The sequence below is a fragment of the Camarhynchus parvulus genome, chromosome 2, assembly GCF_901933205.1.
Source record: "Camarhynchus parvulus chromosome 2, STF_HiC, whole genome shotgun sequence".
NCBI lineage: Eukaryota > Metazoa > Chordata > Aves > Passeriformes > Thraupidae > Camarhynchus > Camarhynchus parvulus.
In genome coordinates this window covers 51,742,694-51,759,244 of record NC_044572.1, presented here as the reverse complement: position 1 = coordinate 51,759,244, position 16,551 = coordinate 51,742,694, and the positions used below count along the sequence as shown (strand labels likewise).

The 16,551-nt window shown below is 34.7% G+C and overlaps 1 protein-coding gene across 19 annotated transcripts in view; it reads right to left on the bottom strand.

The window, feature by feature from the left end:
• Window positions 1-463: 463 nt before the first annotated feature.
• LRRFIP2 (LRR binding FLII interacting protein 2) overlaps window positions 464-16,551 on the bottom strand; it is a 56,754-nt gene continuing 40,666 nt past the window's right edge. For 6 of the 19 annotated variants that reach the window (XM_030944197.1, XM_030944199.1, XM_030944202.1 and 3 more), the window contains 10 exons: window positions 13,110-13,280; window positions 12,732-12,824; window positions 10,672-10,764; window positions 7,212-7,313; window positions 6,830-6,962; window positions 5,719-5,768; window positions 4,169-4,289; window positions 3,113-3,192; window positions 2,099-2,203; window positions 464-1,351 (listed from right to left, as the gene is read on the bottom strand). In XM_030944197.1, the coding sequence (XP_030800057.1) occupies window positions 1,241-1,351; window positions 2,099-2,203; window positions 3,113-3,192; window positions 4,169-4,289; window positions 5,719-5,768; window positions 6,830-6,962; window positions 7,212-7,313; window positions 10,672-10,764; window positions 12,732-12,824; window positions 13,110-13,280 (1,059 nt within the window). In that variant the 3' untranslated portion in view covers window positions 464-1,240. The remainder of the gene's footprint in view (window positions 1,352-2,098; window positions 2,204-3,112; window positions 3,193-4,168; window positions 4,290-5,718; window positions 5,769-6,829; window positions 6,963-7,211; window positions 7,314-10,671; window positions 10,765-12,731; window positions 12,825-13,109; window positions 13,281-16,551) is intronic. The other 13 variants (XM_030944200.1, XM_030944205.1, XM_030944214.1 and 10 more) reach the window with 3 other exon arrangements.

Here is a 16,551-nt window from a genome sequence, read left to right as displayed (position 1 = left end):
GAGAAATACTCCCAGAAGAGTAGCAATTTCAAAGCGGAAAATATCTGCTACAAGTCCAAAAGAGCGATTCTTCTCAGACCAACTCCTTGTGGCCTCATGAAAAATTCAACACAGGGGCAGTGCCACTTCAAAATTGCCACTGCAGGTGCTACTGATGTCCTATTTGTGATATACCAGCTCAAAGAGTCAAAGTTCTTAATAGTATTCACTGTCTGCAGGGAGTATGCCACAGACAAAAAACCACGCCATTCCAGAAAATACCTTCTTCCTTGCGCAGCTCCTCTGCTCCACGGCAGTACTGTCAAACAGTAGCAGACTAGGTTAAGAAAAAAAAATTCAAACTCACTCTTTCAAAGGCAGAAAGATACTTGTTAAGAACATGAAGATCAGATCTTACTATTCTACAGATTTTGCTCTGTCCTGTTAGCATCTCCATATTCAAAAGAAAACGCAAAACATCCAGTTTTGGTCAGTAAAGTGTCCATTTAATAAACTCCTTAGCCACATTTCTCACCCCCTTCTTCGCCCCATAAAATTTCAATTCGCACTTAAACAGATGACATAATCGGATGGCGTACAACTTCAGTTTTTAAATTTCTGCTCTTAATGCTAAGAGTATCAGGGGCTAGTATTTGACAAAATTACACGGAAGTCAGATGTGCCCATGCAAAAGAAGCTGATCTTTATATACAGTCCCTATTTTTTCTTATAAATTTAAATATTTTAAAAAATGTATTTTCAAAATGTATAAAGTTTAGGGAATACCCCAAATGTATCTAAAAATAAAATGCTTTCTGGTTTCAAAGGTTATTTCAACTATGAAGACTAAATTGCACCAGATAAAAGGCACTTGTGCTGTGTGATGTCTTAGGCAAGTATATGTTAGTTTCATAACAGTGTCTTGAATTCATGCAGCTGTCTCTGAGCATCAAGCATCATTAAAGCAGCCAAAAGAGATCATGAGTAAACTTGATTCCACAGTTGTAAAAACATACAGCATTGTGCTCTGTCTTTGACTCTAGAATCAAACACTACTGAAAAACTGCTGTCATTCACATGGGAATTCAAACTACATTTTATTCTCTCATAAATTACAAAAAGTATGTCATTTAATTATGAAACTAAACCACCAGTGAACAGCTCAGTGTTCAAATAGTTTGTGCCACTGAAAGTCTGTATTTATAAACAAGCTAGGGTCTAGTTATTCAAGGAGCAGTGCATTGTATTTTCAATTTCCATTTCACTGTTGAGATAAAAGCGCAGTCCTATTTGCCTTCATCTTCTCCAGCCTTTTCATTAAATGGCTGTTGGTCATCTCCATTTCTTCTATCTTATCCAGTGCTGTTCTCAACTATAAAATGAAAAAAAGTTATTATCACTTTAGTGTATTTGGACCTTGTGCTGCTCTCAAGCTTGATAAGAGGAATAAAAGTATTATGTTTCGTAAGAGTGCCACAGAAGTTCAGATATAACTTCCATTACTGCAGGCAGATGAAACAGAATGAAACTGTTAAAAATAATTGTGAAGCAACTGAAACATGAAGAGTATTCATTCTAAAAGAACTAGGTGCCTGCAGCCTCCCATTACATTAAAGAAATTTACCTAGAGCAAGGTAAAGTACTCTCCACCATTATTACTTGCATACAGATACATATTCCCAGCACAGGTAGCAGGCATCATGCTAGTGATGCAGCAGCTCTTAAGCAAGAATGATCAAGAGCTCAGTTAAATATAGCTTCTTCCCAGAATCCTGTGAGATCCAAGCTGGAAAATTCCCAGGCTGTCACTTGACATAGGAACCATTCATCTCTCTAGCAATATTTTGTAGGACTATTTTAAAATATTACAAGCTATCACATTTAGAAAAAAATACCACTTAGATGCTTCCTTTGAAGGAAGTACAGCAGTGAATCGTAGTTAGCATTACTTTAACATGCTAGATGTCTTCTGAATGTTATATTGAGACTTGAAGGTCATCTTAAAAAACAATTAAAAGATGTAATCAAAGATTACAAAAAATCAGAGCTTGGAGGCAAAAGACAGAGCAGTTTAAGACAGAAAGGAACATACAGCTGGAAAAGAAGCCAAGTTACTTACCTCTCGCTGAAGCTTCCTTTTTTCAGCTTTGAGTTCATCTTCTACTTTTTCTGCATTTTCTGCTGCATTTTTATACCTTGCAACCTGTCCTTCAAGTCGTCCAATCTGCAAACCCAAACAAGACAAAAGGAATATACTCAGGTGTTCCACCTGGAGTTCACCTGCCACCAGCTGCTCTTCCAAAGATACAGCTGAGAAGACACATAAGGTTAAAGAACCAAGCAGAGAGAGAAGAATTGGAATACAAAAAATCAAGAATTGGGAAACACATGGGATTAAAAATGAAAGTGGAAAGTTGAAAAGCAGAAACTGTATGAAAAAATGCAAAATAGAAAGCAGACTGTTATCAGGACATGATGAAAGAGGTCTTGAGCCCAAGCACAGAGTTCAGCAGTAAGGAGAGGACTTGAGACAAATCCTGATTGCAACCTGCAGATGTTAAAACCCACTGGCTGGATTGTTCTATGTACAGCTCCCTGCTACCCCTAAATCCACATGATAGGCTACTAGACTGAATCTGTGCAAAAGAGAAAACATACACATCTGTGATTTAAATTACAATCTTTCATTTAATTCTTTAGGTAATAAGCTGTAATTAAGGCCCTAAAATACAAAAGTATGGCAGATTATAAAGAAGAACTGAAGCTACTAGTACAAGAAAACCAATTTATGTAACTTAATGACTAGTAAGAAAGTTGTACTGCGGAAGATACAAAATTTACTCTCTAAAGTGAGAGTTAAATCTCTATTACAACAATCACACTTTTTAAGTCAATAACATGATTTTATAGCTCAGCACCATAAGATTTTATCTTATGGTTAGGCTGTGCATAGGTATTTAATTGCAGTGCACAGGTATTTAATTGCAGGAAATATGAAAAAATGTGGTGTCATTCTATGCAAACTAAATACCAAACAGTAAATCAAATTATGAAATATGCTTTCATAGTTTTTGTTGAAAAAAGTATTACAAAAGTGTGCAGTGTAATAACAAACATGAAAAAAGACACTTACATTTTGTTCCAAAGTAGTTATATCTTGTTCAGCTTTTGAAAGTTTAAATTTGTATTCACTAATTTGTCTGTTGGCATCTCCTAGACAAAAATTGACATGAATATATTAGTCAAAGCAACTCTCTAACTCCCTTTTAAATAAATTCATTAAAAGACCATTTTATTCAGAAGCGCATACCCAGGATCATAAAGAGGTAAATGTACTTTCAGCAATCTACAAGAGTATGGAAAGGAAGTAATTTTCTTTTATTTAGAGAACACAACTACTGTCTCTATAAAGTGGGCATTAAATTTCAGGTGCACCAATGAGATACACACCTTTTAAAACACATGTTTAGATCAGCAAACCAATTCCTTAGAGAACAGAATCAACATAATAATCAACACACACTGCAAAATGCCAGACCACAATAAACATTCAGCAGCATTCAGCTTAGACATTTGTAATAATATTGGAATACGGAGCACAAGGCTTGAACCTGACTGACAAACTCTAAGGAGCTTTGCAAATTACTTTGGTGTTACATTTGAGCCCTCATATTGCCAGTGCTTTCTTCATGTTCATTATACACAAGCATACTAAATGACAGTCTGTGAAACAAGTTTTCAGCTGAATATCTTGCTTGAAATGAAAAGCATCTTATGCTTCTATGAAGCAACACTAAATATTAAGTTAAAGAAATTTTCATGTTTTGCCTCAGGACTGTAGTCTTCTAGATTAGGTTTCTATATCAAAGATTGAACAAAATCATCCCACAGAATATGTATTTTAAAAAATCTTATCTGAAATTCTGTTGTCTAAAAATTGTATCCAAGTAGTGTCACCCACTCTAGGCAAGGTTATCAACTGAAAAATAACTTCCCAGAATGTTGTTCTTCAACACTGAAAGAGGCAGATTTTTATGGTATTCTGCAATGAGAATCCCATGCAAGGACATATACCAACAAAAACCTATCTGCTCAACAATATAGTCACTCATACCACTAGTGCACAACAAGAGGAGCTGGAAGTCCTCTCTGCAAGAAGAAGAACTTTGAACAGTAACCATATACCTACTTTGCATTTCAATTAGCTGCAAGTCAGAACCATTCTCCAAGTCTATCGTATCTGGATTCATGCTATCACTTTTAGAGTATTTCTGTCGTTCCTCTTCTAACTGCATCTTCAGTTTTCTAACCTGAAAAAAAAAGTGTTTCTTTATGAAAAAAAGACTCCCAGAAGTTCAGTTGTTTTGTATGTAAATGTTCAATGGTAAAAAGGCAGAGTAGTCCTAGATGCCCCTGGCTGAGAAGGTTCTGTAAACAAGAATAGCAGAGCGATGCAGGGGAGTCAGTCCCTGAGGTCTGTGGCTTGTAGACCCATCCCCATCACTGGGCAAGGGCTCTCTGCATGTCAATGCACAACCCAAGCCCACCAGTTTGGTCAGTATTGCAGGGAAATCTGCACAGTGCAGGAGCACCTTGTAACTAACACAGCTCACTTTTCAGAGGAGATGGCATTAAACTCCATTTATAGACTTGTTCTACTATGTATCTTTCCCACTCTAAACACACACAAAGATATTGAACACTATCCTAGTGAGTTTACAGACAATAATCCATGGCTTTTTCAGGGGGTCCTCTCTCATACTCCTCCTGGTCCTAGGCAAGTCTGTAGTGCACATTAGTCTTTAATAGTTCCATTTCATGCTACAGCAGCTGTCTCTCAGTTCTTCCAGTAGTCAGGGAACATAGATTTCTCAGCTATGTGCCCTGTGTATGGACATTATGAAAGAAGTAGGAGCTATTTTTTGGACACTCTTATAAAAATATTGTTCTAAAGATTAGCAGTATGTGAGTTAACTTGCAAAACCCCCATTCATTATACAAATCAAATATATGATCAGTGATTTTTAAATTATACAGTGAAAAATATATGCTTACATATTTATATACATTTAATACTATAATTTATTGGCAGCCCAAAAAAGTATCTATACTATAATTAAGTTTCATTCACAGCAAACCCAAATGTTGACAACAATGGTTTAAATTTGCAACGTCTTCAACTAAAAGAGCAAAAACTGTAGTATTCTTAACAATTGCTCAATGGCTATATGTTTGCTTGAGTCCTTTCTTCTCAAAACAGAGCTGTATTTAAACACCATTATTTTCATATTAATTTTCTGAGTTACCAAAATGATCAGTGAAATAGTATCACTCAGCAATTTTGAAGAAAATGCCACTTGAGTTTATGAGAGTGTAATTGTACTGACTTTAATATTTCTGCATAAGACAATTATGCAGATAAAAGAAAAGAAAATAAAAGAAAGAGCTTTAAGGATATGCACTAATAGTAAAGTCAGGAACAAGTCAGATTTCAGCTAACCAGCTAGTGAAATGAAATTTCTTTACCAACCAAGATCAAAGTTCCACGGATAAGGACAACAGCAAGAGGAACTGCTAATTCCTGATAGTCAGTGAGGTAAAATGAGTATTTCATTTTGCTTTAGTGATTACATATCTGATTAAGCACTTTTGTGCTTAACAGTTGTTTATTACTTATATATAAACAGTCTGCAAAATGACACACAAAGGTCTACTTCTGAAATGAGTAACTTATTTTACCTGGGAGAGTAATTCCTCCTTTTCTCCAGCCAGTTTTCGTAGCCTGATATCTAAAACCAAAGAATCCAATTAAAAATCAGAGAAATCTGTAACTAAGAATATGTTTTTCATAACTTTTTGTTCCATTCCAAATGAAATGCTCATCAAAGCTAATAGCACTGGGACTGCAAAACTTTGATATCTCATTAATAACACAAACCCCTTCAGTTAATAGCAGAAAACAGGGAAAAATACATCATTCACACCGTTTATTAGTATAACAATTCTAAAAGCAAGACGTCAGAGTTTATAAAATAGCAAAAGAGTTTAGCAAATATTTCTGCTTAGTCAAAAGATCAGTAATGACTACAAGCCATTACTACAATCAAGCAACACTGTGCTAAGACTAGAGCAGCTCCCTTAGAAATTGTAACTTTGACAGAAATGAAGCATAATAACATTTGTACTGGGAGGCCACAGCAGAAATAGGTATCAAGTCTAATTTCTGTCAATATAAAAATATGTAACTATAATATATTATGTACAAGTATAATTCAATTGTATGGAGGTTTTTTTCCTACATGTTAACAGAGTTTTACAGTGGATTGACCTTGCATGCAATAACTTGCTCCACCTAAAGATAAAAGCAAGTTAAAGTAACATAACCCTGAAACCCCCAATTAGTGTCTCTGTTGTCCCTGTCATTTTTTGAGTGCTTTTAAAACTTCTTTTTCTAATGAATGTGATGGAAGACTGCGCTTGATGTTCTTTCATTGATTATGTATACTTCTAAAGAATTATTTTCATGAAACACAATGGAAAACATACCAATCCAAAAAACAACGCTTTTAAGCAAGATCTTTTCCATCAGTATTAAAACAGAAACTGGACCAAGAGAACTAATCCGTTTCAAACATCTAAGCACATATTATTTTTTCTTACTCAGAAGACAGATACATCTGTCCTCTTACTCAGCACAAACAAAAAATTCAAATCAATCCTGGAAGTTGTGTAAGCACATATTCCAGAAGTATCACAGGTGCTTGCATCTGCAAATGTAAGTCACACTCACTGTGAACAAGAGGAAACAAAGCCCTCAAAAACTCTATAAAGTATGCTACGATACTTTTACCTAGTGGTCCTTCTCCTGCAGATTCCAAGACCTGAGCAGCTTCCTGGGATACAACTGTTATTGTACCAAGCACTGATTCATGGTTTAGATCACCATTTGGTGTGCCATCTGGAATTATAACTAATCCATGTTTCTAAAAATGCAAAACAAAAAATAAACTAATCATACAACAGAAGTGCTAAAATATAAATCAACAGATAAGTTTTTTAAGAGCTTTTCAAGTTCAGTGAAACAATTACAATGATATGGACCATTTGTCCTACCCTAAGGTCAGGTTTTCAGAGTGCACAAGAATAGTAACCATTCTTCCTCCTTTTTACTGACCTTGATTTCATGCCCCATTCCTGGATTTGTTACTGTAAAGTAACTACTACCAACATACCTGTCCTCTCTTCATTGTTTCCTTCAGGTCAGCCAACTCCTCTCTGAGCTCATCTCGCTCATTCTTAATGCAGTCAAAGTAATCTTTCTGTCTTTCTAGGGCCTGGGCTCAGGCAGATAGCAAGAAAAAGAATGGCACAGAGAAAAAGCATATGACAGACAGCAGAAAGATTTTCTACAAGTAAATGCAAATAGCTCAATACAAATAAAGAAATTAAAAGCGCTTTTTAAATATGTAGTAACATACATCTCTGATAATTGCCTTCTACAAGTTGCATATCTAGCTTCATGCTGCATTTGTTATTACTTTTTTTTCTAGACAAGTCTTAGATTTTTTGAGAGTTTTCTTTTATTCAGAATTCTAGTTTTTGGTAAATTTTGATAAACTAAATTGAGTACCAAAAGAGCGACTCTTCTTCATACAGGCACTCTGCAGCAAGAAATAAAATTTGCTGAAACTCAAATGGCAAAGATCCTAAAACATTACATCTATTGAATTAATTTCTCTGCCTTTTATAAGGTACAGAAGTAGAAATCATACATCATGGAAGACCTTGAATGTATCCACTCATGAATACTAGTTTATTTACTAGTTGCTTATGGGTTACAATACCATTTACTAAACCCAAAGCAATCAGTTTTAGAGAAAAAAAAAAAAGCAGCAAACACTAGTAGCACTATTTTAGCGCAAAAAAGTATGGTAGCTAGAAGTGCAATGCAGGTGTAGATAGGTCTGCCTAACTAAGCTGGAGAGTTACCTGGCAGTTAGTTGGACACTTCTACTTGACTGGCCAGCATACAACACTGCAAGCATTAAAAAAAATCCTCACCATATAGCAAGTGTCAAAGTATATGAACATTTTGGCCAAGAAAATGATCCAACTAAACCCTATGCTATGCATGAATGTGTAGGAATGGACTGATACTATGAAAGAAATGAAGGTGCACAAATTTGTACTGTACTTGCCTCACGTAACTTCAGTATGCTGGATTTTAATAATAATCTAGAATCTGTATACTAGAGCAATATTTTAAAGCATTACCAAGTTTCAACAGAAAATTTTGACAAGTGCTGTTGCACTTGATTTATTCATATGTAAATGTAACATTTAAAATAAAGGTAATTCAACATGTGTGAAAACAGTAGCTGACATCTTAATTTAAAAATCTGTAAGATGTCCTTTTATTTTCTAGCACAGACTAGATCTCTAACTACATTATAAATAGCATGAAGAACATTTATCATTACATAATTTTGTGCGCTACTTAAAAGACACATACATCTTTTTAATTTCTAAAGAACAGCGGAAGAGATGGAAGGGGAAGTAAGCTCAGCACTTGAGACAATGGACACAGCAGCCCAGAATCACAGACAGAGATTGTGTGTACTTGAGAGTGTCCTGTGATGATGTTGATGTTCCCCAAATATATTTTCTATCCTTACCCCCAAAAAACACAAGTGTTGGAAATCAGAAAATTCTGTTGGGGGAGGAAGTGAAACTGATAAAACTATGTATTTCTACCTATGTAGATCTAAGTAATCATTATTCAAAACCAGTAAAAATCCTAATGTTTGTACACTCAGGGTTTAATTTAAAATTACATGGATTTTGCACAAAATCTAACTCTGCAATTCTTCTGTTGGGGCAGGAAACAGAAATCAGGACAACAAAGTTCTGCAGACAGATTTTACTATACTTACATGAGCAAAATCTGATAATATGCCAGAATCCAGAGACGTTTGGAATACTTTTTTCTAAATATTCCGAAAATCTTAGTAACTTTTATACCAAATTCAGAGCTGCCATTACTAAATGAAAAGCTGGAGCCACTAAACAGTGGAATGACTGTATATTTCAGGAATATAACCCAACGCTGTAACTCAGTGTCCTCAAACTGATCTAATTTAAGATCAAATATAACCACAAATTTCAAGCACTGTAGAAACAGGACAACATAAGAAGGCAGGTGTAAAACAAACTTATGCTATTTTGTTCTGTTTGCCTCCTTTTCTTTTCCTGAAACAGCTAAAATATCTTATATACATCGTAAATTTAGGTTACAATTTTAGTTATAAACTACATTGTGAAGCTTTGCAGACATCTAAAGCTGGAATACAGTAAAAATTAGCAGTAGGAGGGAGAAAGGCTCAAAGACTGAGCTAAGAAAAGTATGTAAATATTTATAGGTATGAGAAAGAAAAGAGCAGCATTTTTACATTTTCTTCTCTAAGAGAGTTGAATTTTGAGAATTAAAAAAAATAAACTAACTAGAAAAATAACCAGTTATGGTGTTTACAAGAACACAAACTTGCAGGGCAATTTTGGCTAAAGGAAAATACATCTATCTTTCTTGTCATTCTGGCTGGTAGGTATATTTGAATATCAGATATACTCATACTGATTCTGGCAATGTATTTGAAAGAGCACAAAAATATTGCACAAATTGAGACGGTCCAATATACAAATGTGAGAAGTAAGTATGGAAAGAATAGGGTAAATTAAAGATAAAAAGCTTTCAGAAGAATGTTCAGAGAACTTTAGAATGATGAAATTTTTTTGTGATGGAAGAGAAAGACTGAAACATGAAAAAAAGTAAGACAGCCTAGTTTTTTAACTGGCCACCACCAATTAAAAGGCAACTTTTCAAGGTGACTTGAATTCCAGCAAATAAAACAATTTTCAAAGAAATCTGCATGTATTAAAATATGGTATAAAATTCAGGTAGAGAGAAATGACCCCTGAGTTGTCAAGAGGCAGACAATTCCTTTTTAAAGACTTTCCAACTCCCTATTGCCACCAGGCAATCTACTTGTGTCCCAGAACAGCCTCAAGTTCAAAGACACGTAGTCATCACCGATGGTCAGGCTGACTCGGTTCTATGACTTCTGCCTGCCCAGAAGCAAAGCTGACAAACCCTGCCTGACCTACATTAGCTGCACAGTATCAGCACAGTTCTTTCTGTACCACCCTCCTTCCTACACAGGAACCTTATGGATGCTTCTTAAAAGGTCACTTACAACCATTGTTTCAATTATGATTCTCAATACCTGAAGTATTTCATGTGTCATATCAGAAAACCAGCTTGGTTCAGTGTTGCATCCAAGCTAACCAATTATACAAGGATCAGAAGTGCAATACAGGAATGTGCAAGTTGGTTGTAGAAGTCAATTCAAGATCACATCTTTTACCACTAGGCATGCCATCAAAAATTTTGCAAAAAAAATTGTAAATTTGTATGTGTAACAGTTCATGTTACAGATTTAATTAGTACTACTGATCATTAATCAAGTAAAGTGTGGCTCATTTTCTGAAGAGGAGAAAGACTGCAAAACATTTTATTCATTTAAGTTCGGAGTGGCCTTAATTTCTTTGGAGTACACAGAATTCCTTGGGGCATAGAGGGCATCCATCTACTTCTAAATTTAAAAAATTAGCTTTCCTCCCATATTTCATTCATACCCCTATTTTTTTATCTTTCCAATTAATTGTCTCCTGGAGATCAAACACTTCCTTGGTTATGGAGTCTATATTCTCCTGCATACGTTGATTCGCCTGTGGTAAATAGGATGAGGGAAGAATAAAAGAGGAAAGAGAAGTAAGGAAATGGAAAAAAAATCCCAAACATTAAAATAGATAAAGGAAACTAAGTAATAAAAGTCAACCAAAGAGTTTATGAGCATGAAGTTACAGAAACAGTGTGCAGTTTAATGTAATATATTTCTCATTAATTCATGCAAGAGAATGGTATTTAATTCTATTCAATCACTGCTGTTGGGAAAACTTACTGCAGCTAGAGTTACTTTTCTTTAGTGACTGTTCCCACTGCAGTCTGTGGATAGAAACAATTACCCTGCTGTACTTTCCAGATACCTTCAAGTTCCCTTTGGAACTGAATATTATTGTTAACAATTGGTTTTATTAATTTTTTACAAAACAAAATAAACTTCTGAACGTATAAAGAAAGGAGTTTAAATCAAACATCCAGGAAGCAAAAGACAATTGCTGACTGCTTTCTGATACTATATGAATACGTATCAAGCGCAGTCCTACTTTTTTAGCTGACTATCACTGCATTTCATTGCTTCCCCTGCAAACATAATTAAATGCTTAATTATGAAGATGACATAAGAATTTTAAGGGCTAGAGACAATTTTTTTCCTTCTTAAGGAGTGAATTTGATTTTACATCTGGGAACAGAAGACAATATCTTTCGTTAGTGTTAATAGATGAGGAAAAGACACAATAGGTGGTAAATACAAATCAAACCTTCAAAGGGACTGAATGTATTTGTAGCTATTTGAGACATGCTACATTCTACCAAAGTAAACACTCCAGAAAAATCTACTGTGTATTCTTGGTTCATATACTTAAACCCAAGCAAAACCCCAAACAAGAACATGCAAAGCTGTTCTTTAATTCTCAGTGAAGTCAAAGATAACAGAGCAAGCAACAGAGCCACAACAGAACTTTTTAGGGCTTTTGGTTGTCAGCATTTATGCTAACTCAAAATGTTGATACTTAGGATAATCTTAATCCTTTTCTTCTGCTATTAAGTCATATCAACTCCAGTTCATGAAGCATAATACTTCTAAAACAGAACTGGGACTTTTCAGAAAACATTTTGAGTTACAGTACCTACCACCTAGAGAGCACAAGAATATAGTGAAAAAATAAAGGATCAATGAACTGTTACACAGCTTTTGAAAATGACAGTAGGAGACTTTGGCCTACACTTAAAGATAATAGATTTTTACTGCAATGAAGAGATAGTGGGAAAATTATGTAATAATTGAACTACAAGTTCCAACTAAAATAATTGGGAAATGGACACCCAATATACACTGACAATATACACTCATATATAAATCTCTTTGTGGACCATTTTAAAATGAAGACTGATAATAACTCTGGGATTTCATGGTGGGTGGGTTTGTTTCCAGCAACAAAAGGGAAAAGGGGAAAAAGAACCAGGTGAGAGGGGAAAAGAACACACTGCACACCCAGCACCATGGTTGTGGCCCAATAACATGCTGACCAGTATTGCTGTGTATTATGCTTGATGGGTAAGCAAACAAATATTCAGTATGGCAAACTTCAATTGTTGATACTCATAAAAATCTGAAATAACTGAAATGGAAACTTCTGGGAAAGGCAAAGAATAACATTTGGTATTATCCATGCATCAGAAATTATAGCTATGGAAAATTATTTTGGCCACACAAATATTAATTCTGCCCTGACAACAAAGAAAAGATACTAGGAACAATCATGAGAGAACCCCAATTTCTCACAAGAATTAAAGGCTTTGCAAGATGTAATACATTTGAAAGTCTTGCAGAGACATTTTCAGCTTCATAAATTTAGGAGGATCAGTAGCTTAAGTTCTACACACTAAAACAAGATAAATTATTTCTTAAAAATGCAAGATAGTATTTAATCCTGTTTTGTGCATGATTCCCATTCAAATCTTACACCACATTTATTTGCACAGGTTCTATCCTATACTCATATGAGCATACCTCTATCAATTCATCTCTCTGTCGAAGGCCCTCTTTAAGTTCATCCAGCTTATGCTGCAGAACACTGCAGGTATGTTTCTGTCTTTCCAATTCCTGTATTAAAGAAATCAATTCTTTATATTTATTTTGAGTTGCGTAAGAAATTGCTGCAAGGATTTGAGAAATTATACCTACCAAGCAGTTAAAAGACCACTGAAGTGGTCTAAATAAGTTGTCCAGACACTTAATACACAGAAGATTTTATTTAATAAACTGTAGAGAGAAAAAATGCCATAAAGACTTAAGCCCAATACTAACAAGTAAAGCTACTCTGAGTATTTTCAACTGTTCTTACTAAGTAGTCCAGATTTCTGTACTTTATAATTAGAAAAAAAATACCTTTGACTTCTCTTCATTCTCCCTATAGAACTCCGCTATCTGTTCTTCTTTCTCCTCAACAACATCCTTTAAAGTATCCACTTGGTAAATCAAATTGTTTTTCTCATTGTCTAGTTGAGCATTGGAAACCATAGCTTTCTTATACTTCTCTTCAACTTCAGCTAGCGAATCCTACAGATAGCAGAAAAGTTCACATTAGTCTAACTTTTTGATGCATTGTTATAATGTTAAAATACCACCATAATGTTAAAGTATGAGATGTTAGACATTAAAATTATGCAACCATTTTTGTTTATGAAAGATATTCTTTAGAGATACAAGTAACAGTTTAGTTCCATTATTCAACTTTGGTCATACACAACAATGAAAATGTTATCATTACAAAAGCATGAAAAATACAAGATAATATTCCACTTGCATTTTCTACTCTGCCACATTCACAGCAACTCACAGGGATACAGTAGTAATATCAGAGCTTCACATTCTAGTGAATACCACGTATATAGTAGTAATATCATTACTCAAGGCATGCATGAGAAAACAGTTCAGAATGAGGCAACAAAACTAACAGAGAGAATGCGGACAATTAAATCAGTAAAAGAGATCATAAAAGTAATTCCAAGAGTAGCTTTAACTTAATGCTTGTTATTTAAGAAGTGCCCTATGACCTTAGATTCAAAACTTTAAGACAGCCACATTATTCCAGTAAAAAGGACTCACTATTTCAACAGGTATTTTATCTTTGGTTTACTTACTAATTTTTTTTTAAAAAGCATGTAACTTGGTTCTTTACCTAAAAGTGTACCTTACTATATAGCCTCTTAGACATATCTCCCCCATTCACCATTTTATCCTGCTTTTAGTTATAGTTGGGTTTTTTTGTCAGAGTTGTAACAAATGTCAACCATTAATTAGTTAGAAAACTATCACTCCAGGCACTTTTAAGCATGCCTTTATTTCAATATGCACTATATAGGGGTTGGGACTACATGGTCTTTAAGGTCCATTCCAACCTCTTAACATTCTATGATTTAAAAATAATAATAACACTTGATTTTCAGAGTCCTAATTTTAGAATTGAAAAAGAACTATTAAGCCAATTCCTGGACCAAGTAGATCTAAGTCCTACAAATCTCCTTGTACTTCATGTAATCTGTTCCTTGAAGACATACGTAGCATTATCTCCATTTTTAAATATTTGTATTTGGACGGTAGAAGCACTAGCACAGTAAGGGCATGAAGCTTGGGTTTCCAGAAAATAGAACACTACAACTAATATATTAAGAGAGAAGGTGGCAAAAATCTAAGTTTTCTAAGAAAATACTTAAGATTGCTATCTGTTAAACAGTAAAATTATGCAATTATCTTTGTTTTGGAATTATAGTCATGTCTTCTCTATAGAAATACCAAGTCACAGTTCAATATTCTGATATGAGAAAGTAAAAAAATTCCCTATCCCCAAACACTATTCTGCATTGTAAATCTCCAGTTTCGGAAGGATGTCCTTAGAGAATGTATTTTATCTTTTATAATTTTACCATAATCACATATATTTATTTCACTGAATTCTGGAAATCTCTGCTGGAGAAATACAACTTTTTGAAACCCCAGAAAAAATAATTACAGAAGAATTACAGAAGATCAGAAAATAATTACAGAAGATCAGAAGAAACAAAACAGTATAAGTTGTGAAAATATAAGACAAGTACCATTATAATCCGGGAAGTAGTAGCAAACAGCAAAGATGACTCAGGACAAGAAAAAAGAAAAAAAAATACAAACATAACTGTGCGCAAGTAATTCTGAAGATTAAAACCAGAGAAAGCATTTCTTTTTGTGATGCTGTAAATACAACAAATCTTGTGAAGACTGGCAAAACAAAATGCTAGAGCTAGCAAACCTAAAGACTTCCAAAGAATAATCCAGCTTAGTTAAAAAAAAGGAAATATTAGGATTATAATGAAAGCTATAGTAATTTCACAGGGAGATATGAAATGTAACCAAAAAGAATGCAACTAGGGAAAAAAGTCCAATTTGATTATTTTTGTGAATGTGGTGACTGGAGTCACGTAGTAATTTAGTTCAGCAGAGATCTCTGAATGCCAGCTGGTCCAATCTCCTAACTAAAGAGGGTCAACTGAGATCAGGCTGCTCACAGCTCATCTCCATTCTAAGTATCTCCAGAAATCTAGACTGCAGATGGTCAAACTTGCTGGAAGACCTGCACCAGTGTTTGCTTTCCTTCTGACAACTTTTTTCTTGAGTTCCAATTGGATTTTCTGCTCCTACAACTTAACTTTTGTCTGTTTTGTCTTTCCCTTGCAAAGAAATCTGCCATCTACTCTCCACAGCCTCCTATCAGACAGGCTAAAACAGCAACAATATTGCCAACCACAACTCCAAGACTTATCAAAGCCCATTGTCTCAGCCTCTCACTGTATGACATATTCCAGGACTCCAACCTTAAAAGACAAGACTAGGTTGGGGTTTAAAACATTGTATTAGAATATCATTAATTTAAAAAATAATGGCAGGGGAGGATGAATCTGCACTTACAAAAGAGGAATAGATTGATTTGTATACTCAAGAGTGAAAACTGCTTTGGAGAGAGAAGCTAAGTTATGTCTAAGTCCCTATTGGGTTGAAAAAACTGAAACATTGCAGAGACTTCTTTGCAACTGTCTTCTTTTCAAGTATTACACATTTCCCATGGTTCAAGAATTCCATGTAGTTTCAGGGAGCCTTCCAATTTGATTCTAAATAATTTCTAAACACTTGAAGGAGGCTGTAGGATTTTTAAGGACAAAGCAGATGGAATGAAAACACATAAGGCTCTGCACATAACCTAAAGCTATGAAGAAATACCACACACAACTTCATCAGTAAAGTGCTATAAAAATTAGCTTGCTCAGCTAGAACAAGATGATTCAAGCCAAGAGACATCAAGACAGTGCACTGTTAACAGCATAAAAGAAAAATTTTGAGGAAAGACACAGAATTCCCTTCCAGCTGATGCAAATAAATATATAAAGAAGAAACAAAACAATCAAACTGAGACAGCAAAAGATTTGAAGACCTAACTAAACCAGAAGTAGCAACATTAGAGTTTATCCTGCTGCTTATACTGACACCCAGTATATTTGTAGCCAGGTAAAACCCACACTTCTACCAGCATAAGGGCAACCAGAGAGCTCAGAAGGTAGTGTGATTACAAATCCCCATTAGTCCAACACTGGAAAAAACCAACCAACCAACCAACCAAAAACCCCAACATTTAAATGCAGTGTAAAGCAGGTATTCTGGTAACTCTTCTATAACATACACAAGACAAAAATGATTAAGTACAAGTTGAGAAAAAGGCAGTACCTTCCTAATTTAAAAAAAAAAAAAAGGTTCCCAAAAGAATCTCTATGGAAAGTGAACTAACGTAGGAACATATTAT